This window comes from Pipra filicauda, unplaced genomic scaffold (assembly GCF_003945595.2).
Source record: "Pipra filicauda isolate LSUMZ 115617 unplaced genomic scaffold, ASM394559v2 scaffold156_size1729456_pilon, whole genome shotgun sequence".
Lineage (NCBI taxonomy): Eukaryota > Metazoa > Chordata > Aves > Passeriformes > Pipridae > Pipra > Pipra filicauda.
The window spans coordinates 1038907-1064245 of record NW_024104062.1 but is presented as its reverse complement, the minus strand read 5'-3'; the positions used below and the strand labels follow the sequence as shown (position 1 = coordinate 1064245).

The window sequence follows — 25339 nt, the reverse complement described above, 5'->3', positions numbered from 1 at the left end:
TATTTACAGCAAGTTCCAAATTCCTTTCCTCCACCAAAAGAAAGGAAAACTTTGGCTAAACTAAGATAACCAACCTTATCAGATTTTTTTCCCTCTGAGAAAAAAAGTTACTTCCTAAATCTGCTTTGCAGCTCAAAGCAGGCAGCAACAATGTGCCAGAAGAAGCTGGGCGGTGAGGGCACAGAAACTGTCGGGAGCTCGAGAGGAGAATGAGTGATGCTGGTCACGGGAGGGATGGGGCAAACCTACATGAAGAGCCAGGGGCAGCACAGGATGAGCAGAGGCAGCAGCATGTTTGGATGGGCACAAAGCTGAGAGTGAGGCACACTTGGAAGGACAGTTTGGGCTCAGAGGTGGTAGCCCAGTTTTGAGGGAGAAGCACACAGAATGGGTGCCAGGGCCCTGAGAGACACCAGAAACAAAAAAGAACCCTTACAACACCCAAGCCTTTCATCCAGCTCACTGTCAGGCTCCGCTGCCTATTGCAAGGACACTCCACACACCCTGAAGAGAGAGCACGTGCAGTCCAGGTGCACGCACGACTCCCGAGCTGATTCCCAAAGGGAAGGAAGCTTCGGGAGCAAGGCTGTTTCTAGCCTGCTGAGCCTGAAGGGAAAGACCCACGAGCTCTGCAAAGCACTGAGCATCACCATTCAGCCACAGATCCCACAGCCCCATTCTCCCCACTGCAAGGGCACCGGGTGCCGAGCCCACTCCAAAGGACGTTTCGTCATAACTCATAATGAGGTCGACTTCTCTCACGCAGCGTTTCCATAGCAACAGAGAGGCGATTCTAATCTCCAACCTAAAAGACGCAGCGAAAATGACATGGTTTGAAGTCTGGGGGGGGGGGTTTGAGGGGAGAAGCAAGGCTGGCGCTGCAGCCGCAAGCGGCCCTCCCTGGGCTGCAGCATCCCCCGCCAGCGGCGTGTGTCCAGCACCACCACGCGGCCCCGGCCGCACCCGCACCGGGCAGGGGGTGAGAGCCGGGGCACAGCGAGCCCAGGAACCGGGGTGTCGGCCCCCACCCCGAGATCATAGAATCAGCTGGGTTGGAAAGGACCATCTGGCAACAAGGCTCTCGGCTGCCGCAGCACGGATTATCCAGGTTTTTAGAGCAGAGGGAGGTAGAAGTGGGATCAGGCTTTAAACCGGTGGGATGCAATGGGAAGGGGTGATTGCTTTCCTCTGCCTCCAGGTCCTGATAGGGAAGTGGAAAGTACAGCCCAAGACGCACATGCATACCGGGAAATTAATTCAGCAGTATAGGCCTGGGAGGAGAGCAGTCATCCCACACGGCTGCTGCCAGGTACAAGGGTGATGAGAAGCACAATGGTTATTATTCCCTCTCTCCTGGCAAGCAGCACAAGCCAATACCCTAATTCATGGTGTGTTATTTGCAATTGCTTAGCAGTGCTATCAAGCACCAAACATTCCTTCCTCAGCCCTACCATGACAGACAGAGCAGAGGGGAAAATACGCTGTGCTTCATTCACTGCAGTCTAAAGCAGTCCCCCAGAAAAAAAGAGCAGAATGTAAAAGAAGTAGACCAGCACATAAAAGAGCAAAGCACATGGCTTGGAGCAGGGCTCCTAGGCAGTCTGTTAATATAAGGAGTAGAAGTATATATAAGCAGTTGCTCCAGAAACGGCACTTGATTATGCTAGATGAATACCAATACTTGCACTGTGGTTCTAATATCACTTCAGGGGCTCACTAACACTGGCACCTGTGAAAAATAAGACTTGCATTTTCTCTGGCCACTTCCTGGAATAATATATCTTGTCTTCCTAGTTGTGACACTAACACTGATATATCATCTCAGCCCTTTATTTAGGCCTGCAAAAGGTCTACTCAGATCCCACGTCAGGGTAGACAGAACCCCAAGAGCAGACTTTGCATTCACAGCACCATTCTTCAAAACAAACCAAAATATCCACACAACGCTTTCAGGATTTTTATTTCTGAGTAGTTTATTTATTTTATTAGAAATTACAAAGAAACTCTCTCCAGGAGAGCAAGGAAAAAACCCAACCCTGAAATATTATGAAGCAATTTTGTTCCATATAAACACAAGCAAAGTTACCTATTTCGTTCACATGCATGTACAAAAACATTTTAAGTAAAACATCCTTCACACATAACACCTGCATTAGTCTCAGAACTGAGCACATAATCAGATTGGCCTCACCTCCCCTACCTAATCTTATTTTCCTGTTTTCTTTTTAAATTGTAAATTTCTATGCAGCAAACATCTCTTTTTCTGCACATCATTATGAATATTGAAATTAGCATGGATGGCCTCGGAATTAAATCACTAGGTAGCACAGTCTGACACAGAGCTGTATACTACAGTTGTTACGCTGCCATTTATAGAGAGAACTTTGTTGGATACCAGGCAAAACTCTTCAAAAGGAATAAAAAGGTATTGCTAGAGGGAAAAAGGAATATGATGCACAGTGCTCTCTCAACTACAATTCTGTATGATTCCTATGCAAAACACTTCAAAAGCCAAGTAATTCACAGATCTTGCTCTCCAAATTGATATCAAAGTTCCCACCAATTTCAATCATGGCAAACTAAATCACTAAAAGACATCAATGCTACTGGATATGGACATGGTCAATACTCAATATTCCAATTTTTCATCCACCCACCTTTGGAAAGAGAACGGAGAAAAGATGAAAGAACTATCAAAAGTGCAGACTGCTGAAGCAGGTGGGTCAGCAGAGTGCTTTACCAGCGATCAGCAAAAAACAACTGCAAGAGCAGAGCTTCATTCCAGCCCACTGCATAATCTCACAGTGGCTTAAAATTTGGGGATTACATGGTCAATGAACACCTCACTAGTTGCCCGAGGCTGCATTAACACCTAGCAAAATCTTATTTGATTCATCAAAAGAGCATATTGTCTGTATCTGACTTTGTGAGCTGGATTTTAAATTTCACTATTTCATGCATGATGAACACTACTGTAAATCTAAAAACCATAAATGTTCAGAGGGGAAGGGCTCACCCAGAAGGTGAAGCTTCCACATGCACAAGAGGAAACTTCAAGCACACAAATGTCAGCAGCAACCCTTAGCATAGTGTGGGAACAGGAGGTACAGCTATTACTCTGCCTTCATTTTTAAGTATGTAAGCAATGCTGATGGATTTCTCACCTCTGCATAAACATGCATCCCAAAGAGAATCAATGACACTTCTTCCTTACACTGCAATGACACAGCTGAATCAAAGGAGGGTGAATTTCCACTGTATTTAAATACACTTGAAGCACTCAGGTTTGGCTTGTTGCAGTGTGTGTTATAGGGTGAAACGGGTGTGGAAAAGGGACATGAAATGAAAAAAATCACAAAAGAAAGAAAGAACATCTGCACATGAGAAATACAAAGAAAGCACTTAAGATTAACACTTAGGAGGTTTAACCAAAGTCCTGGAGAACACTAGATTTTCATTTTTAGCCCACTTGAAATCTTGCAAATGAGCAAGCGATGCTGGCAGCAGTCACTCTGTCATTCAGCTCCTGAAAACAGTGCAACAGACTTTGCATAAGTACCCTGGCCTCGAGAATACTTTAATACACCTGTTTGCAAAGCATCTACAGAGAAAAGCCCAATGACAGGTGTTCTCACACAGTATCAGACACAAGGGCCAAATCAGGCTGAGCTTCGAGACCCCAGCCTAGCACACTCTACATTCTGTGTGTTGTGGAGAACACTGGGTCTACTGGTTTAGCTGAGATGGGCAGCCTACTCTTAGCCCCTTACGGCCATTTGAATGGCAAACTCTGCTAAATGTGCAGAAAAGAAAAGCAAAAGCACTGGCCTAGCAGGAGGAGGCCTCCTCTGATTCCCACACAGGAACGGCTAAAGTCAGATCCCTTATGTCAGATATTGATGGTGTGGATGTCTTCAGCAGAGGTAGTCAAGTTGAACTCACTCTATGAGCACACAAAGGAAAAACAGACATTTCTAAAAATGCCACTCATTTGAGCCGCTTTATACTTCTACTTCAAGGCCAAAAGAACAGTGACTTAAGAATGATTATTTCTCTTCAACTGCAATTGGAGTCCAGAAGAAAGAATTTAGATGTAGACATCTAAAGCTGAGAAGATACCACCTCAAATGCCTTCCTTGTACCTGGGCAGCTGAACAGTAGAGTTGTGCTGTACTTCTTTGTGATCAGCAGTTTTGCTTAAAACCTGTATCATATAGGACTGTAGCATTTCAGTGACCATCTAAACATTCTCCAGCCAGCAACAGTCCTACCAGAATTGAATAAAAGCTCATGACTCTCTCAAAACTCTCTGAACGATCACTGTGCCTTTTTTTGCATAGTAACTAAATCTCAAACATACTTCTGAAAGGCAAATATTACTTTTTTTTTTTTACGGCTGAGAAAACAGGGACATTGCAGATTGCCTAATGGTGACTCAGGGGGAATCAAAATAAAGATTTCCTGGTATGCTCTTCTACTACTGACTAGGCTTAAAATAGTGAGAATTTAACTCCCAAGAGAAAACTTTAAAACTGTGATGGACAATTTTAACTCCATTGTCCATAAAAGCCTGTGGTCACACATTCTTATTAGACATTGAGGAATTTTATGTTTGGCTTCCACTTCTATAAAGTGGAAAAGAAATACAGTTAGGAAAAAAGAATTAAGGCCAGGCATGTTATACAGAAACAAAAATACTATGCCTGAAGCTCATTCTTTCAAAAGATAAACCTGCAATTGTAAGGATAAATGGGAGGTTTGGTAAATTTCCCTCAAACATCCCAAGGGGTTACAGGTATAAAGCCAGTTTAAGTGGCTGTTCATTCTTGATTCACGTTCATTCCAGCCCTTTTGAGAGAGAGACACACTGAATCAAGTTAAAGACCGAGTTGATCAACTGAGAATTGTGCAGAACAAAAGAAATGCCATCAGTCAGCTGAGCTGTAAAAGCAAGCAGCAAAATAGATTCTGTTTCAGACTAAGTTGTCAAGATAACAACTTTGAATATGAAACCTCACCCAGTCTGAAGTTGCTGCACTCAAGCCAATGACAGCAAAGGAAAAGTTTGCATTGCCAGTATGGGCTCACACCAATACTAAAAGCTGCTTCATTCTCTCCAAAAAACCGCATCAGCTTCCCTGACTAAATGATCACGAAATCAATTAGGGAATAAGCTCTGCTTGACTTGTTTCTAACAAGGAAAAATTGGTGGAGAATGTGAAGGTCTTGGCTGCAGAAGACATGGAATTGTGGCATCTAAAATCCCGAGAAATATTTACAAGACAGAGTCCTGTACCTTCAGGTCGACAAATTTTGGTTTATTCAAGGAATGTCTTGGCAGGATTTCATGAGGGACTACCCTGGCTTCCCAAAGGAACCCAAGCGTGCTGCCTTATCTTCAAAGACAGCTTTCTCAAAGTAGAAAAACAGTCCTATCTGACAAGCAGAAATTAAAGTAGCCATGACAGAAGGCCAGCAAAGATGACCAGGGAACTCCTGACTGAGCTCAAACACAAACAAAAAAGTACAGAGAAGTGGAAATGAGAATGGGCTTGCCAGCAGGGATATAGAGACACAGCCCAAGTATGCAGGAACAATTAGGAAAGCCAAAGCTCAGCTGGAGTTGAAACTGGTAAGAGATGTGAAGAAAGGCTTTTATAAGTACACTGGAAGCAAAAGAAACTATAAGAAAATATGGGTTTACTGTTCAACAATGCAGGCAATACGGTGACAAAGGATGTTCTTTGTACTTTGTGGCTGATGTACACAACACCTTTTCTGTCTGTTTTTACTGATAAGTTCTGCCTTAAGGCCTGTCAGGTCCCTGGGCCTTCAATCAGTGTGTGGTAATAAAGCTTTACCTATGGCAAGGAAGACTGAGTTAGCAAGAACTTAAGCCAGTTGGAACCAACAGGATTAATCTGAAGGCACTGAGTGAGCTGGCACTGTGAGACCATGCTACAGCATCTTTGCTAGGTCATCATAATCATCAGCAACGGCTCTCTAATTTAAAATACCCTACCTTAAGACTCTTTTGCCGCTCCCAACAGTCAGCAAGCATGAGGGAAGCAAGCACGTTGAGGGAAATTATTATTCCTCTTTATTCAGCACTTGTGAGACTGTCTGGTGGGCTGCAGCCACTTTTGTGCTCCCCTTCACAAGGGCATTGCAGCAATTTCAGTGGAAGGCCATAGAACTGGTTAGGGAGCTGGAGCACAGGACGAGCAAGGAGAGCTCAGGGAACATGGTTTCTTCACATTTGAGATGAGAAAAGGCTAGAGAGAGATCTCATTGTATATAGTCACTTAATAGCCAGAGATATTAAGAGGTTAGAGAAGACAGTCAGACTCTTCTCAGAGATGAGCAATGATAGAACAAGAGGCAATGAAGACAAGCTGGAACATGGGAAATTCCAACTAGATGCAAGAATATTTTTTTTCTTACTATGAAGGTTGTCAAATGTGGAAAAATGTTACCCAAAGAGGTTCGGCATCACTATGCCTGTAGATACTCAAAACTCAAATGGACAAAGCCCTTAGCAACCTGCTCTAAATGGCTGTGCTCTGAGCAGGGGGGTGGAGTAGAAATATCATGAGGTACCTTCAAACCAAACTATTCAATGATTCTGTGACTTAGCAAACCTCCTCACAACTACTTTTCACTGGTACATTCCTCATTAATCTGCCAAAGCAAGCCATGCCACCGTCAAATGTAATGGGTGATCTTCTACCTCATGAGTCAGGATGGAGTACAGAAGCCAGCAAAGAGGGGAGCTGAAGTGCACTACACATCAAACCTCTCACAGTAATTTTATGTATGAGGTCCCTCATACACCAGGGCCAGCCCTGTGTTAGAATCGTAGCCATCACAGTACTCTCCTAGTTCATTTCCAGTCTGTTAAATACCATCAGGACTAAATAAAAAGAATGTTCCTTCTCACATTTTCTTCATCTTCTTTTTGCAGCGCTGGTTGAAGACAGGTGAGGATCCCATCAGACTGTCAGCAGAATGAGAACCGTAGCTGCTCTCAGAGCCATTGGGGCTTTGTGGCATCCCAGCTTCACTCATGCCTGACATTGGTTCCTCAAAGACATCACTGCCTAGGACCCCATGGCCATGTACATTACCCTCCTCATTTTCCTGTGGCTCCATTTTCACCTGTGCCAAGTTCCAGAGTGGGGAAGCATTCACCTCAGCCCCTAGAAAAAGAAAAAGCACATGGTAATAACTAAGTAAAAAGATAAATCATAAACAGCATGCAGATACAAGGGACAGCAGCGCTGATAAAGACGGAGCAAAAGCAAAGCCACAGGTGAACTAGGCTGGGGGGAAAACCAACAAAATGCAACAAGCACTGTGATTAATTTAAAAAAAAAACCTGTTGGCTTTTTTGTTCTAACAGCCCAGCAACTGCCACTCTAAAAAACATCCTATCCTTTCACTGCAAGCCTCCAGGTCATTTTCTCCATGAGAAACAACTTCATATGACTCTCCAGAAGGAGTACCTAAGCAGCAGTGAGTTCACCAACAGCACATGAACTAGACCCTGCATAAGCAGGACTTTGAGGCAGTCCAGAAGTCACTATGAGGTCCTTGCAACTGTCAGACATACTGGACTTCTGCAGGGGAGGTGAAGTGAGAGGGCAGAGGAGTAGGTAGATGAACAGTCTCAAATAGCATTTTCAGCACTGAAATGCAGGGACATCAGAGCTGCAGTCAGCCACCTGCCTGCCTCCTTGTACTCAACACCCACAGGTCTCATCCCATGCTTCAGCACAACAGAAAGAAATTCTCTTGGCTCAACCTCACAGACACACTCACGGGAAATAGCTCTCCCCCATCCACCTTTTTTATAAAAAACTTCTGAACTAGTGTGCAATCTGAGCAGATTGAGGATTTTCTGTACAAGATAATGAAATCATATTTCTTGATAACAGCAAATGTTTTTCTCCCCAAGAGTAGCAATTACAGATTGCATTATTTCTCTTTATTTACAGTTTTAAGAGACACAAAAATTCTCTTAAAAATGCACTAATTGGGCTCCTTGCTGAGATGGGCATAAACAGCCCAAAACTGAACCATGAAATCTTCTCACTTTTAAATCTGGTCCCTCTTGTGTGGCATTAAATTCACATGAAAAATAAAATAAGTAAAAATAAAACTAAAAGGAAAAAAATTAAAAAAAAAAAAAAAAAAAAAAAAAAAAAAAAAAAAAAAAAAAAAAAAAAAAAAAACCACCCAAACGTGCCAAGTAAAATAGGAAACCAGTTTTAACGAGTTTTACAAACCTTGTGTCTCAAGGAGCACGGTTACAGTTTGAAAGCACAACCTAATATCTTGTACTGAGCCAAACCCACTATTATTCCCTATTATCAATACACTAGTAACAATAGTCCCTTATTAGTAGCAATTACACAGAGAAGAAATCTCCCAGCACGTCTGTACTGAGAACTCTCCTTTATGAAGAAGTCAGGAATCTTTTCCAGAGCAGCTAACCCAAAGCAGGGTTTATGAGACCTCTGTGGCAACACAACCCACATTAGCTCAGTTGCCTTAATGAAAAGTCCTTTTTATGTTAATCATAAGTAAATGCATCCCTCTCAACAACAATGGACACATCATTAAAACACTATCAGTTCCACAGGTACAGCTCCAGTCTAGACAATAATCAGAGATGCTCACTGAACTAAACTGTGTCTTTCCATCATCAATTGCTCTTACTCCATTCAGCCCTGTCACCTATCACTGAGAGTGTCACTAATGACTAAAAGTACTTAAGCATCAACACAGGATGTTTCATCTTCAAAGCACTTTAACTTCAAAGTACTTCACAAATAAGCTAATCCTCATGTTATCCTGATAGGTGGAGGAACAAAGTCCCCAATTTTGCATCCATTCTCCAACTGCAATGAAATTAAGCAACTAGCCCACAACTGCAACATCAGGCATAAGCAGAAACACAAAAAGAATGGGGAAGGCTGTAAGAAGAGTTTTGCCCTCAGACACTGAAGGCTTACTGACCTCTCTTTGGGCCTCACACCTGTATTTTTGAGAGGGTGGAGTCCTAATTGCAGCAGCTTTTTCTTGCCCCGTATGGTATTACACTCTCCAGCCTGCCCAGCCCTAGACTGGGACTTCTCACAGTGATGAGATTTCCAAAGGCTCTTATGAAGTGAAGAGGGATTTTCAGGAAGGAACAGAGCACTTGTATTCTTAATTAGAAAATATCAATTTGGTATCAGAGAGGCAAGAGGCATTTAATATACAGCTAGCATGCTAACCTCTGGGTCTCAAGTGGTAAATGCTAATACGAAACTTTCCAGATGAATCACTCACAATCCCAGATGGGCCAGAGGAGTCTGCTGTTCCCTCTCCCACAAAAATGCAAACAATTCACATATTGGAGGTGCTATGAAAAACAGTGGGAGTTTTCAGAAAAACATCAGATGGATTTGTGCTTTCTTAAAGCTCAGCACAATGTAAAAAATTTAATGGACTCAGAGGTATACTCTACCCTCACTATATATGCTACTTAGTTTAGGGTTAAGAGGACAGGCTTCATTGTTTTTTAACCAGATTTTTAAGTGAAACAGTTACTATTGCAGGGATTTCCAGAGTTCAGAAGGTTCTATACAAAATTAAAACTGCCTTTCTTTGGAAGACGAATATCTTCTTCATTTCACAGGAAGTTTAGCTTTACTAAACATAGAACAGAATGAAACTTGTATATAGATATAGAAAAGGCACAGCAGCACCAGTGTGCTTCAATGCCAACATCAAGGAATTGCACTTTGAGGAAAAAAGTGCAGTCTCCATAACCCCGGTACGTCACTCACCATTTCACTTTCCATGGCCTCAGCTAACCACAGCAGGCTTTGGGGTAGAGATGCTAGGAGGGACTTCCATGAGCCTATTTCACATAAGTCACTGATAAGTTTTCACAATACAATGATTGTCACTACCAGGGTGACTTCTGAACATGGAGAACAGCAGCAAGTATCATTTGTATTTCCAGAAGTCATTTGGTGCCTAAACTACCTTAGGAACATGACCTTCAACCTCTCAATAACATGAATCTCTGAATGTGAATCTAAAACTATCCAGAGGAAAGAAGATCACAAGGAATTGCTAATGGACTGTTTCCAGGAGCAGCAAGAAATCCCTACCTGAAGTCTGCGGGGAAGCTTCTACTTCCAAGTTGGCTGAGAAGCGCTCACTTTGAGCTCCAAGGACTCCAACAGGCAAAGACTGGTCACCAGAAGCCAGATCTCCTTCCAACTCCTCACTTATGGGGAAAGTAATATCACTCACAGGTTCCTCCTTAATCTTCACAGGCTTTGTGTCCTCTGCTGCCTTTTCAGGGTTGACAATCTTCTCGTATTCTTCAGAGAGCTGCTTGCTAACCTGTCCAAGATCAGTGGGTGAAGAAGAGGCCAGAAAGGTGAGAATGACTTCAGAGACTCTGATGGCAATTACATTGCAGTGCACTCTGTTCCCAGAATGTTATTAACATCTGACCCAAACGAAAAAGTAAACAGCTTACTAGCTACACAGGAAAGATTTTTTTTTTTCCTCTTTAAGTGCACCTTCTGTCCTGTAACAAGGGGCTTTAATAAGAGGTTTAATCCATTAACATCTGATTGACAAAGATTTCTCAGACAGAGATGATGAGGCCCAGAAATTTAAAAAGAGCAAGGAACAAAAGTAAAGTGTCTGTCTTATTCTTTGGTTTTACCTATAAGATTGTCCCCCATCCTTCAGTAACAAATTTACCCCAGCATTAAAAACCAAGCACTTCAGATCTTCGTAAGCTCTGTAGTCACCACTGGACAAAGCCTGAGTACCTTCTGACAAATTCACAGCAAAAAGTACAGAAGTTTTCTCCAGTTAAAGTGGAACAAATACAGGAATGAGATTTAGAATTACCCTGTACTTCCAGAAAGTTAACAAGAGTAAGCAATTAATTTTAAAAATTTCAGATTTTATCTGCTTCTAACAAATGCTTGTTTATACAACTAAATCCCAACAGTCAATGAACTGTCTCAGGAAAATCCCAAGACTTTTTAACAACAGAAGAAAGCAGGAAAAAGAATAGCAAAGCCTATTTCCCCCTTCTAGATATGCTTCCAAATACAGAGGCTACTGTGGACCTCAGCCCTGTATAAAGAACAAAACCACTAAGACAACAACTGGCTGCAGGACGAGAGAAAACTGCATCAGTAGAATGACACAGAAAGCCCAAATTCAAAAAGACAGAATATCTGAATAAAAACATTTGAACAAAAATGAACACAACTGGTTTTCTGAACAGGAATGTTTTAATGAAGACAGAGCTTGATGATGTTATTTTTAAGCACAAACCTCAGAATCCATCACAACTTACATACTACATGTGTCTCTGATTTACACTGCCTCTGTAAGCCACAAGGTGTCAGCCCTGGGAAAAGCAGGAGCACAAGGTAGCTGCTCCAAAATGAGTCAACTGGCACTCATAAGGAAGAAGGAATGGCAGGTTTTGGTTTTGGTCACAGGCTACCTACTTGATTCAAGCCTTGTTTTTGATAAGTAGGAGCATGATTTCCACTTCAAATCCTTGCATTTCTCTAAGTCCACAACAGGCAGCCTCATATCATTCAGACAAAATGCATGTTTAATTTCTTAGAATACTGGGACCGAGAGAGAAACCATACCCTTATTCTTACAACCTACATTTATTGATGCCTCTTATTTAACAATTCACCTTCTTTCTCAACAGCACAGTCTCCTCTACAGTGGAAGGTAGCACCTGTGTGACAAGTCAGATCAGCACAATACTACCCTATACTCCTACCAAAGCTTAAGGAAGTCACCCCTTGCTTAAGCAAACACAAACTTCTGCACAACTTAGTAATTTTTGTCTCCTTACTTGTTTTCCAGCCAAATATTTCATTAAAGCAGAAAATTCAGTTTATCAGTCAGTTTTGATTTTACCTCTACTTGATATTTTTGTCTGGGCCATTCAAGAGCTGGGGGACTCTCCTTTAACTCAGGCAAGCCATCAGTAGAGCATCCTTAGCCTCAGTAGGGACACAAATAAGGGGGTCTGTCTTCCAGTCAAAAAAATCCTGTTTCTCTTTCCCTTGATGACTCCCCTCCACATCCAGGAGGTTTTCTAATTGGATTTCACCTCAGTAAGACTCAGGACTTGCCACAGGAAGAAGTAATTGTACTGGGGGTACATTTCTTGGTGCTGTCGGGTCCCTAATGCTCTTCTCACCTGAAGCATGTAGCTATGATAATCCTTAATGCGGTGCTGCCAGAACTTCTGCAGAGAGAGCACGCTGCCAATGCCCACTTCATGGAAGACCTGCTCCATGACATCAGGGAAAGGGGTGTGCCCAAGTCGAGCTTCTCGATCCACAGCGAAGCGCAGCAGTTTGGTGAACTTCAAGCAGTACTCGTGGGCAATGTCTGTCAGGGTCTCCAGAACACTCTCATTGGCACACTCAAAGCCTGTGTGAGCCAGGATGGTGGCCATTGACTGGTAGAGAAGTTGTCGGCAGGAGGACCAACTCAGCTCAGTCACTGGCTCCCCTTTTCCTCTAAAAACCAGAAAAGACAAAAATAGCACACTTTCAAAAATTGAAAGGAGCAGATAAGTTGAAAAGATATTGTCAATAATAAGTGATGGACAAAGCGAAAGCAGGGAGTTTGGGGTTCTCCACAACTTCTCCACTGCATATGAACACTACCTAGTAAAGGTTTATCTGCTTTTCCTTCTTCCCCTCCCTCCAAATCAGCACTTCCAATTTTCATTTCCCCTTTTAATGCTGTGAGAGTCCTTGGGTGATTCATGAATGTGGGATGCAAATCTTCTGAAACCTTAAGCAACTCTCTTCTCACCCAAGAGCTTTTCTCCTGGAGAAATGAATTAAATGGGTCCTGGACACAAACAAAAAGGGCATTGTAAATAACTTGAATGCAAATCATTTCCCCTCTCAGTTAATTACATTTCTTTTCCTTATTACCTCTAATGTCACAGACCTAATACTGAGATACAAAGGCTTCTGGAACAGACAAGATTGGAATTTCTAATGCAAAAGACATATATAAAAAAGCAAGAAATGGGATACACATACATTTCATAAAGATACACTGTAGCCAAAGATACTGTTTCCCTGTCCTCATTCCCAGCAGTCACTAAGAACAACACTGAAAGAAGTATCCCTGTATATAACCTAAGATGCAAACACAAGACCCTGGGAGGAGGCCTGGAGAGGTTCTGCCATAAAGCAGCATTCTCTGGCCTTGCGTTTGAGACCTCTGTTCTCTTCTCTGTGTTGCTAAGTGGGAAGGAGTGACCACGCAGGGTGGAGGACATGGAGAACAACTGACATGAGCACTTCAAACAACATTTACAGTCAGCCACCCAAATTTTTCATCAACATGAGTTAACAAACAGAAGTTTTACAGAGGAAAAAGAGGAGTTAAGACAAGGCCTCTGATTGGGAAATATGTATGTACCAGATTACTCAAGTCACAATTAAGTGCATGTAATCTATTTGCCCATATCAGTAACAAGGACTTCAAATGCTGATGTCAAAAAATCAATTTCCTTTCTGCCAAGTATGGTATTTATATACTTTTTTTACACTTCATTCACCACCAAAGGCATAATTAAGCTGAGAATTTCACTCTCATTTGTTTCTGATCTATTTGTCCACCTTGAGATTCCCCTCGTTCTCACCCTACATCACTTTCATATCACCAGATGCTCTTTCCAGTAACAGGACCTGATTAAATCAGTACACAGATGGCACTGATGCCTTGATAAAAGTCTCTCCAACAACTACACTAGGTACCCTTCAGTCTCACTGAGAAGCTGGGCCACAGTCTCAGGTTCCCCTGACCCTCAGAACTGACCCATAGAAAAACACTGAAACACAGCAGTAAAAAAGATAACATTTCAGAGGAGTGAAAATGGAAGGTGACACTTAGAGCTATCAGGAACAAAATCATTCATTTTCAAGAACACCAGCTCAGCACTTTCTGATTATTCAAATAAAGGGGGGAACCACACTATAATAAAAGCTGTATATGATCATATTTCTGAGCAGATATTAAGAACATGTGGATCTCAGGTCATGGATTCATCCCAGCTATTAATTGATGGAAAATTACTCAAATCCCAATTCCTTCTCAATTATGTAACTACTTTGCTAAGAAGACAGCAGGCACCCTGACAAGATGAATTAAAAGATCATCAGTTCCTTTATAAATCAACTGTCACATCTCCCTCACTCCCCCTTCCACCTCAGCGACAGATTTCTGAAGTTCAGAAGCAGCCATATGTCTCACACAACACCGGGACCGGGAGGTTACAACAGAAATAAACAAGTACCAAGGAAAACAACCCCCTAAATTTATGCCTATAAAAAAGAATCTCTTTTTCTTTAGTGCATATAAAGGACATATCCAGCTGTATGGTAGCCATCAGTTGAGAGCATCTTATGCTACCAAACCCACTGAACAACCAGGCTACTGTTAATACAGAGACGCTGTGGGCAAAAAAATCAGATGCAGATTTCGGCAAGTGTAGGCAGGATGCTTAGCCACTTGCAAAATAGAAAACAACAACCATTTGGCAATGCATATCACTGCTCAGAAGCAGCAGAGAATATTATATCCCTTTTAAACTCCTGGAGGAAAAGAAACCAATTGTGAGCATTAAAATGCAGTGAGGTCACTATGCTGAAGGGCATATAATCAACCTGAAATCCAATCAATTAAAGACAGAGAGAAAAGAAATTTCAGGTACTGTATTCAAAGCCAAATCGCCACCTCTTGCTCTTGGAAAGGTCAATCAATTTTGGTTTTCTTATTTTTTCTTCTCTTGTTTTCCTGTTTCCCACAATAAACAATAGAGGTATATGATTAAAGGCCAGAACAAAGAGCAATAATTGAAATGTAGATGTTAACGGAAACCAACAAATGAGAAAATAATTTTTCTTCATCTCCTTTAACTTCCACATACTTTCTGGTAAGAATGCACATGAACAAAAAGAGCCATATGGACACATTTATGTGTCATAAATGTGACAGCTATCTAATGTCAAGTCTTCCCAAAAAGGACAAGCAAACATCTTCTTTTCCCTGATGATCATACCTAAAGAGCCTTGGTTTTAGATCTCATCCATAAAGTCAGCACCTACAAAAGCACCCTGCCAGGTACTATGACTATACAGAATGCCACCCTCAGCAGCACTTAGTTCTTTTCCTGAAAGGCTCTCCATTCAGCAACCATCCAAAGCCAAACCTACTTAATAAATTAGCAGGGTCCTATAGCTACAAGTAAACAAAAGTGCTTTCATACCTCAAGCTTCATCACCATGGATTAACAGGACAGGAAATTAGATCGGTGACTTGGAGGTGATCTCTACAGAATATATAGTATGAAATTTATCACATATACTGGCCAATTTCCCACTCTTCATTTTTGCATTTCTAAGAGTTCTATATTTTTATATATGGATCACCAACACTAGATAATGTTCCAGACAAAAATCTCCCTGCCAAGCTATGAATTCATTAGACCCAAAGCCCAACCTTCTCCCACTTCTACCAGCAACGTGCAGAAAATCACAACAGAAGACAGGAAAATAGTGTCCATTTATACCAACCAGACTTATTTTCAGAATTAGTAAGTTTCCAAAACTCAGAAAAGGCCCATTTTCTATGTCAGTCAGTTAAATGACAACAAGCCACCCCACAAAGGCAGCAGAATCCATTCACCCAGGTTCATCTCCTGGTAGGCTGTTTTTCTCAGAGAGAAGGGGAGCTCATGGTTCATTTCCCATGCAACTATCTTCAGGGGACAGTGTTTGGGCTAAGGCAAGGATTGCTAGCCAAGGTTCACTCAACTGCAGCATGGGATTGAAGTGCTCTGCTCCCTTCTAGGTGAGCATACGCCAGCAGCAGATGGAGGGAGGGACTGTTTTTCCTATGAACACGACAATTTCATGAAACATTACACTGTGGAGTTGGATTTATACCAAATGAGGTACCACAAGGCTGCTTCAGAGCCATCCTCTCCAAAGCAGTAAAATGAAGGAGAACATTGGAAAAACAAGATTATACTAGTCAGAGAGTGCATCAAAGAATACAGCACACTAACTCAAATGAGCAAGTTGTTTCCTTTCGGAAAAGAGCCTCATTACATCTCATCCTGACTAAATCTCTTTTTAAATACCTATGCTACGTCTACAGGAAGCTGTAAAGGTGTGAAAAGAAACTGCTCAATAGATAATGGCAAAAATAAATTGTACCCCAGTGGCATAACCAGAACACCAGTTGGTTTAGAATCAGACTAAGCCAAAGTGCTTAGTTCATCAGTGGAAGTGTGTTCTCTCGGCTTTAATTTCCACTGCTTCAAATCCTTCCCAGCATTAAACCTGCTATCTCACCGACACATGGTCCTCTACTTCTGTACAGATATTTCTTAACTACAAGTCCTTCTATCATGAACTGTCTTCACACTGCAAGTTGCCAATTTTGTTTACAGATTATCTTTCAATGCAAAGCACACATCCAATGTGGTCAGAAATGCAAATGACAGATTGACTGAGAAATCTGTTACAAAACCAACCATGTACACACAAGAAAAAGCATCTGAAAAGGCACATGAGTAGGTTAGGTTTCTTTTAAAGATGTATCCATGTTAATCTGAGGAAGCTGAACAAAGAAGAAGGAAAAGCTAGTATTATGGTAGCAGTCTCCTGTTGAAATGATAGTTTCAAGTCTACAGTTCCTTACTCATTCTTCCTCAATTATGCTTTAAGTTTACTTTCTGTTTCTACACCAACCAAAACCAAACATTAATCCCTTATTGTGCATCCCAAGAACTGTAACATCAACACTTGCAAATCACCAGGACCAGATAGTAGTTCATCCAGGAATACTAAAGGAATTCCAAGGATGAAATAGCTGAATAGCTGTGGTGAGTCACCTCTTGCTTCAAACTGCATTGGTCCATGAGGACCAGAAGACAGGAAATGTGAAAACATTTTCTTTTAATAGCCTCAGAACAGATGTGAAGAACTGCAGGCTGGGAAGCCCCATATTTTTGGTGCATCAGGAAAATTCAAAGAATCAGAGGAAACACAGGTAAATACGTTATGCTCAGAAAGAATTCACAGAGCTTTTGTAACTGGAAAACCCGCTTCACAAACCCAGACTCCTCCAAATCAATCAACAAGCAAGTATGTCCACTCCACTGTGGAGTCCAGGTCTTCCCTTGGGGATCTGTGTCAGAATCAAAGTTTGTTTCAACATACTTATAAACAGTCTAGAAAACTGTAGGTGAGAAATAGCATCATGATTATAAAAATGCTGGTAGTACAGATTTTGGAGGGTTGAAAAGACCAAACCAACTGAAAAATAGCAGTAAATTAGGTTCTGCCTCTTCCTCATGATAGGAGGAGGTAGGGGTTACAGGTATGGGGCGGGGCAGAGGAAAACCAAAATTAATCCTGGGCATAACAAAATCAAAGACAAGGGGGCAGCATGTCAAAGGATGCAAATGAATAACAAGGAAATAGAAGAGGACACATTTATGCTAAAGAAACCTGTGGTCTGATTCAAGCTGGCTACTCTTATCTTCCTTTCTTCCTGTGTCTAAATGTACCTATACATTGTTTCTCAGACCCAGGTTACTGCTAAAAAAAATGAAATTAAAATATGGATTTAGTTGAATACCGTAAGTCTGACAACTGTACTTCAGAAGGCAGCATAAAATTGAGTGCTACCATATTTTATCAGGGGGAAGAACGTTCCTCTTTTAATTTGATTTTACACACTAAGAAGCATCAGCAAATCACAGAACTTCATTTTTGCTTCTAGAACAGCACCTGCTGTTCTTAATTTATGTGTCTTAAAACAGCTAAGAAGAAACATGCAACAACAAACTCAAAGCTTTCCTTCTGGAAAAGCATAAATGTGTTTGGTTTAGCAAGCACACAATTAAAATCTAGAATACACTGCAGCTCATTATAAATCCACTCTGTGTCAGCCACAAAACATTTCTCTCTCCAGTTTTCACAACGTAGTCCTTAAACTCCCCCACGTGGCTGACGACTAAATAACATTTCTTTAACCAGACTCCAGAGACCCGAAAGGAAAAACAAAAAGACAAAGCAGCCTCCAAAACATGGCCAGAGCCACAGAAAACTGAACTTCAAGCTGAAGCCACCGGGGAGGACAGAACAGAGAACTTCTCAGTTTTACAAACCACAGAGCAGGAGTCACAGGACCTTGACTTTATTCCCACAGGACAGTATTTCCCTTCATCCCTCTCAGCTAGCTACTTTGTATCTTTCCAGAAGGATGATGGTGTTCCTCCACAAAGAGTATTAAGAAATCACTCTACTGTCCAGAGGAACTATGTTACCAAATGCAACATCTTTCAATAAAATGCATTTTATACAACCTCAGGCCATTGAATATCTCAGTGGCATTTAACTGATCAGTTATATTTTGTTGATGCGCATTCACCCATTTCAAAACTAAAATGTATTATACTCTCCCACATCATGTTCATTAGTGCACAGTCTTTCATTTAAGAACAGGAAGTTGTAGTTGTGAGAATTAATCCCGTAATTTAAATGCACATAACCCACAAAGTACTGTGAGATCCTGCAAGAAATGCAACACCTCCTTGTGAATTTAGTGCTTGTCAGATGGGTAGATAGGGAGGTGGTGGCAACACTATTTAATCAAAGACTAGCTGCAGAGGAAGAAGCAACACAACTTTCCTTTACATTTTCTCCAGCCCTTGGCTGGCAGAGCCAGTACCAGAGGCAAGAATTCCCTTCACCCATTCTCATTTCCACCTCTGACCAGAAGACCAACAACAAGTAGAGTGAAATGTGATAGTTACTATGTCATAGGTCCTTAGCCACTGACATCTTACAAATATGCTACCATGTCATCTTTGCAGACCCTACAGCTAAACAGCCAAAACCTCCTCATGCATCTTCCGGGTTTTCAATTATAAAAACATAACTTAGTTGTAAGTGACCAAAGTAGAAGAGACTTCACATCCTGTAACTAAACTTGTTGAAATACCACTAAGATAGCAAAACCATTCACACACATTTAATGTAGCACTAACAGGACAGAAATCAGCACTACACATCCACATTTTATTGATAGGAAACAAAAGCACATTTATTTTAAACAACGTGTGTGTTACTCACACAGGAAAAAGCTAAATATTTCCTTTGTGAAGCCCGTTTTATAATTTACATACAACTGTTTGACCCTTCAGCCTAGAGGAAGCAACATAACTACATATATATTTAAAAACACTCAGCTTTCCTTCAGCCAAAAACTAACCCAAAGAAACACCAACACACCTGTAGAAATCACTCTCTGGGTCACTGTGCCTCAGCTGAAATGGCATTTTGGGCGTTTTGCTATCCAGAGGAAGCAGGTCATCCGGGAGAGGTGGAGAGGCTGGACAAGATGGCAGAGGTTCGTTCTCCTCAGTTTTTATGCCCTCTGCCTGCTGCTGGTTCTGAGCCTGAGCTGTGGCGATGAGGCTGCGCAGCCGCCGGTTGTGTTGGATGAGCTGGATGGTGTGGATAGTGAGGCTGCAGGGCTCAGAGGGGATGTCCAGCATGGTGGTGGGCCGGGGCTTATTCGCAGATGGTTGGTGCAGTGGAGGATCCTGGACTTCCACGGTACGGAACTCGCGCTGCAGCAGGTCAAAGGAGCTGCGGTTGGCCTGGTTGGAGGAAACCGGGATCTCACCCCAGTATCGCAGCATTTCTGCACAAGTCACACGTTGTTCTCAGAGCCCAGGAGAAGGCTACCTGATACTGTGGTACAAAGGCGCCTTGTCGCAGGGAAAAGCACTTTGGGCAGCAACAAGAACTGGAGCTGGGATGACACTCCTAAAGAGATTACGGCTGTCAGGCAGGCTGTCGCTCAGTGCCTCGCTGAGCAGCGCGGTGTCCTCAGCAGCATCAGGTCGCCACTCCGGCATTTAACAGATCCCTTCTCCTGAGGGGGGAACAAACAAACGCACTCGTGAGGCGAGAATTATTTCTGTCTTTAACAGAGGCTGGTGTGGGTCCACCTGGGCCTCGCCGAGCGGGGCCCGTGGTGAGTCTTGGTTTGCGTGGAGAAACTCCGGGGGCCGCACTCGGCTCGCCCGTCCGCCCGCCCTCCCCGGGCCCAGCTCCGGGCCCGTGGCTCCCCAGCAACCCCAGCCCGTGTCTCGCCGGCCCCCCGCGCTCCCTCCGCACCCCTCAGCTCCGCTCGGCTCCCGGCCGCCCTGCCGGAACTGCGTCCCGGTCCGGCACCGGGAGCGGCTCCCCCGTCCCCAGCGCTCCTCCGCGCCGGGCGGAAGGCAGCGCCCGCCGCCGTCCCCGCCTCGCCCGCTGCCGCCGCTTCCCCTGGTTCGCCCCCCACGCTGTCCCGGCCCGCGCTGAGGCCGCGGCGCGACCCCCAGAGCTGCGCCTACCCCCGGCACTGTAGCGCCGCGGAGCTCGTCCCCGGAGGACTCCATTCGGGTGCGGACCCGGGAACATGGCGGAGGCCGCGGCGACGGAGGCGGCGGCGGAGCCCGCCGAGCCCACCGAGCCCACCGAGCCCGCCGCCTTCAAGCGCCCGAGCCGCCCGCTGCCCGCCGCGCCCGGGCCCGCCGACCCGGGGCCCAGCCCGCCGGGGCCTCCCCGCCCCGCCGCCGCGCCGCCCGCGCCGCCCGCGCCGCGCTACGAGGAGCCTGCGTGGGGCAGCCGTCCGCCGGCCGGCTCCGGGTACGGGCTAGAGGTGCTGAAGGGCGGCGTGGCGCTGGGCTCGGTGAGGCTGGAGGACGGCAGCTGGTTCCTGGTGGGGCGGCTGCCCGGCTGCGCGCTCTCCCTGGAGCACCCCTCGGTGTCGCGGCACCACGCCGTGCTGCAGTACCGCGGCGCCGGCGCCGACCCCGACGCCGCCGGGTTCTACGTGTACGACCTGGGCAGCACCCACGGCACCTTCCTCAACAAGGCGCGGGTACCGCCCCGCACCTACTGCCGGGTGCGGGTGGGCCACGGGCTGCGCTTCGGCGGCAGCTCCCGCCTCTTCCTCCTACAGGTGCGTCGGGGCTCCGGCTGGGGCGGTCCCGGAGCGGTGTGTCGGGGATGGTGAAGCCTCGGCTGGATCAGTCTCAGGAATTTACGCGGCTCCTCGGGCCTATCGGGGTAAAAGCCGCTCCTGAGGTGTGAGGAGGTTTGGGAACAGCCCAGTGCTGCCCTGGTGGTTTTACTGGGAGAAGAGTAGCCAGCTGTGGGTATCTTCTGCCGCCTTGGGGCACCGAGCACGGGGCAGCGCCCCTGAGGGCTCGCCGTGAGACCAGGCTGGGCGGCTTCCGCTGATGTGCAGTGAGCGCAAAAGGCATTTCTTTCCAACAACGAGATGTATTAGGAGTGTCTTTCCGACAGTATGATGCCCCAGTAAAGAGCTAACACGTCTTTGTGAACAAGGGGAGCTTTTATTAGTAGGAACTTTGACAGCATTTCACGTGCTCTACATGCGCTTCAGAAGGTGTTCATTCGTTAAATTCAACCATGTAGCACTGACAGGAATTTTTCCCTTCAGCCTTTAAAAGAGTCATATTTGACATCTGACAACATTTGGTTGGCATTGATATCCAATTTGATATCCGACAAGTACACAATAATGCTTGTTTCCCCCTTCCCCCTTTGAAAACATAATCAAAACTAATATATTTTGGAGCGTACGTCATAACATGGTCTAATAATTCCACTTTCTGAAGAATACTGTAATAATTTGTTTTTGTTATAATGTGTAATCTGCATGTGTGTTGAAAATACTTGAGTTGTTTTCTTTTAAAAAACACTTCTGCTAAGTTACTATTTGTGATATAGGGACCCAAAGAGGACCAGGAGTCTGAGTCAGAACTAACTGTGACTGAATTGAAGGCATTGCGTAAGCAGCAGCAAGCAAAACTAGAAAAGACAATGTTGGGAGAGGACTCTGATGAGGAAGATGAAAAAGAGGAGAAAAGCGAAAGGAGTCAGAACAGTGATATGAGCTGCTCGTGGGGAATGGGTAAGCGATGATGTATAAATTGATTGATATGCATTAGAAGGTCTTTAAGCCAGTTTTCCGTGAATTTCCAGCTGGCTGCCAAGAGTTACAATCCAGTCAAAGCTCTTGAGTACAAATTAATCCTTTTCCTTTTAAAAAGAAGGGTATGTGACAAGACAAGATTATATCTAGTGAGAAGTATGCAAGACCTCCTTTTAACCAGGAGAAGGTAATTCACCTATACCTGTAAAAGGCCATGAAACTGAAAGTTTAGTTAATGCTCCTGTGATGATGTCCACACTTTTGCCTGAGAGGTGAAATTTAGTTACTTGAGACTTCTATGTGGTATAGCTGTCTTTACCTTTAAACAGAAAGTCCACATCTTAAAGCTAGATAGATTGCTAGATTAATCAGCTTTCTGGAACAAAGTGGGTTGGGTTTTTTTGAGTGGAAATGTATAAGCACATAAACCTTTGCAAGTACCAAAACTGCAGGGACACTCATCTGCAAAACTATATCTCATGTTGTAATAACTAATAGCAAAAAAAAGAAGTGGGAGGGTTTTTTTTAGATTGGGTACAGAAATAATATTAAAGTTAAGGGAAGTATTTTTAGGATGATGTAGCTGCTACTTTTTTCAAACTAATGAAAGTTGAAATATACTAGTACTCTCTTTCTAATGTTTCACCTTTTTTTCTTTTTTGCACTTTGTATGTCTTCTAGGTGAGGATGCTGAGGAGGATGACGTTGAAGAAAACCCTATTGCTGTTGATTTTCAGGATGTTCAAGATGCTTTCTATATGAAAGATCCTAGGAAGGCCTTACAGGGCTTTTTTGATAGAGAAGGTACCTTTTTTTTTATTTTATTAAATGGGATTTTTTTTCAATTTAATAAAATCTTACATTTGTGCTTATTTTGAGGGGGTGGGATTTAAGGCGTGATCTGGGAGCTCAACTTTTCTGCTAACGGGGCAATTTTGGGTGATGGGGTTTTTTTTGGTCAAGTTTTGGTGGAGGTTTGTAGTGATTTGGTTTGGAATTTTTTAATCAAGACTTGGCTCACCATTGTATATCTGAGACTTAGGTATTAATTCCTAAGCAGGGAGTTGCACTGAGCACCTTGTATTCCTCTGGAGTGACCCTCAAACCCTACCCATGCTTTGAAGCTGTGCCAAAAAATTGAAACCCATCAAATTTGAAATTGTTCGATTTGGAGATAGCTAAAATTGTGAGATAGAGTTGGAAAGTATAAAAAAGACAACAGGCAATAATTAAGTAGTCTAAAGTTTCCATGGTTGCTAGTGAAATGTAAAGATTACTCACTTTTTTGCTAAAATGAAAATCAATCTGATATCTGTGAATTCAGATTGTAAACTGTCATTACTTCAGTGTATTTACTTTAATACATACAGAGACAAGATTGTTTTTAATTTGAACTACATGTTCCTAAGCAGACCACTAGAGATTTTTTAAATATGAAAAAGCCTTGATTTTGGGCGGAAAAAAAAAATTAGCATAATGCCAACTGAAGATCCCATGGTTTTAAAAATAAAAAGTAAGGCAAAATCAGTCCTTTGATATGTAACAAGGGCATTTTATCCCTTTTGTTTAAACATGACATTCTTCTCTGCTGTAGTTTATTCTTGCTTATTTCAATTTTGGTTGCTATATCAACTTTCTTTTCCTTTCTAGGAGAAGAGTTAGAATATGAATATGATGATCGTGGGCACAATAGCTGGCTGTGCAGGATCAAGTATGTATGTCTTCATTCACTTTTGTATATGGAAATTGTTGAATTCATGAACAAAAGCTGAAAGAATTACTTCTCATGTCACTCTCATGTCACATGCAAGCTATAATTAGACCTAACCCCTGATACTGAGGCAGAAGTTCAAGGATCAGTACCTCGTTCAGTGTTTCCTTTCCTTTCTATCCTGACAGCATTTAGTTTTCCTTAGAGATGAAAATGGGGAAAGCAAGAGTCTAGGTTCTTTCAGCTCCCCTTGTTTTGAGAAATATGTGAAATGGAAGTACAAGAGAAACAATCTCTTTCAATTCCTAATGGGACAGAGGGAAAAAAAAAAACAACGTTAATTCTACTGTGTGCCCAATTTCAGTTCTTTTATAGTATAAGGCAGTTCTTGATGGGTTCCTTCTAGAGGCCACTAATGTCATTCTTTTATAAGACAGGAGAAGGTGAGGTGGAAATTAGGTCAACAAGATAAGTCTCGAGTGGATAGGTGCAACATTGCAATGAGTGTGCTGCTTAAAAATCCTTTGCCTAAGCATGGAAAATGTTTGTTACTGGTGTTGCATGGATGCAAGATATTGGTGTTTAAAACGATCCAGGGATTGACACTTAGCCTTTTAACTTCTTGTATTTCCAATGGAATAAATATAGGAAGAATTATTGTTTGCACTAGTGAAATACAAATTTAATTGCATGCTTTAAGAAATCCATGCTTATGTTTTGATTGGTTCTGTATGAAAAGAAAAGTGAAAATATTTAATCTACAGAAAAAGATTAGAATGAAATGGGAAGAACAATGCCAGCATGATAAGTAAAATATCTGAGTAGCATCCCTGAAAAGCTGTTCGTATCTGAGCTGTGCTCTGATCCTTCAAACTGAATAGGTTGCCTGTGGATGATGCAGCAGGGAAGCAGCTGGTGGCAGAGGTTCTCCACTCAGGAAAAAAGAAAGAGGCAATGATACAGTGTGCACTGGAAGCTTGCAGGCTACTTGATGCTCGGGGAGTACTGAGGCAAGAAGCAGGTAAATAACTAGTCAAAGGCTGTGATCATTCTAAAAGCCCTAAATTAGGGATTTGAGATTGGTGTCTTGAATTTGGTTTATTGCTGACTAGTAGGCATATAATTTTGTTTCTTGCCTTCTCCCTTACCTTTCCCAGTATCCCGAAAAAGGAAATCAAAGAACTGGGAGGATGAGGATTTTTATGACAGTGATGATGACACCTTCCTCGATCGAACTGGTGCTGTGGAAAAGAAACGACTGAACAGAATGAGAAAAGCTGGTAAAATAGAAGAAAAACCAGAGACTTATGACTCCTTGGTAAGAAGAATTGTTACGATGTGTCAGGGTTACTCTTCCATGCCTGTATTATGACTAAGAAGGAACTTTAGTGGATCATGGCAGTGGGTGAATGAAATGCCAGAACAGGATACTTTTGAAATGGTTCTAAATCATCAGAAAATAATTGCAAGCTTTCAAGTTTTGCAGGACACATCCCAGAGAAGAACCTTATTCTG

General features: G+C 43.0%; 2 protein-coding genes and 1 long non-coding RNA gene across 4 annotated transcripts in view; 2 read left to right on the top strand and 1 right to left on the bottom strand.

Moving 5' to 3' along the window:
• The first annotated feature begins 875 nt into the window (after nucleotides 1-875).
• LOC120322804 lies at nucleotides 876-7541 on the top strand. The gene is made up of 3 exons (XR_005562729.1): nucleotides 876-1108; nucleotides 1199-1309; nucleotides 6965-7541. It is a non-coding gene; the product is annotated as an uncharacterized LOC120322804 (long non-coding RNA).
• Nucleotides 1948-20664, bottom strand: SUPT7L (SPT7 like, STAGA complex subunit gamma). Of its 2 annotated transcripts, none has more exons than XM_027748862.2 (5): nucleotides 20504-20664; nucleotides 19392-20040; nucleotides 12257-12581; nucleotides 10167-10404; nucleotides 1948-7199 (listed from the first exon to the last, which is right to left on the bottom strand). In XM_027748862.2, the coding sequence occupies exons 2-5, from the start codon at nucleotides 19802-19804 to the stop codon at nucleotides 6937-6939; spliced, it is 1239 nt and encodes a 412-aa protein (XP_027604663.1). In that variant the 5' UTR covers nucleotides 19805-20040; nucleotides 20504-20664; the 3' UTR covers nucleotides 1948-6936. The 2 variants fall into 2 exon arrangements, with proteins under 2 accessions (XP_027604663.1, XP_027604662.1); XM_027748861.2 differs by lacking the exon at nucleotides 20504-20664 and adding an exon at nucleotides 20286-20352.
• LOC114002694 (solute carrier family 4 member 1 adaptor protein) overlaps nucleotides 20485-25339 on the top strand; it is a 17023-nt gene continuing 12168 nt past the window's right edge. The window contains exons 1-6 of the mRNA XM_039379119.1: nucleotides 20485-21114; nucleotides 21909-22092; nucleotides 22795-22917; nucleotides 23764-23824; nucleotides 24706-24845; nucleotides 24982-25142. Of these exons, the coding sequence (XP_039235053.1) occupies nucleotides 20569-21114; nucleotides 21909-22092; nucleotides 22795-22917; nucleotides 23764-23824; nucleotides 24706-24845; nucleotides 24982-25142 (1215 nt within the window). The 5' untranslated portion in view covers nucleotides 20485-20568. The remainder of the gene's footprint in view (nucleotides 21115-21908; nucleotides 22093-22794; nucleotides 22918-23763; nucleotides 23825-24705; nucleotides 24846-24981; nucleotides 25143-25339) is intronic.

Bases quoted from the DNA above. Each gene is read 5' to 3' on its own strand.
- SUPT7L (XM_027748862.2), bottom strand. From the start codon at position 19,804: ATGCTGCGATACTGGGGTGAGATCCCGGTTTCCTCCAACCAGGCCAAC. The intron at 12,582-19,391 runs GTGTGTTGGTGT...TCTGGTTTTTAG, and splicing joins CCAGAGAGTGATTTCTACAG to AGGAAAAGGGGAGCCAGTGA. The intron at 10,405-12,256 runs GTGAGAAGAGCA...GATCTTGGACAG, and splicing joins ATCATAGCTACATGCTTCAG to GTTAGCAAGCAGCTCTCTGA.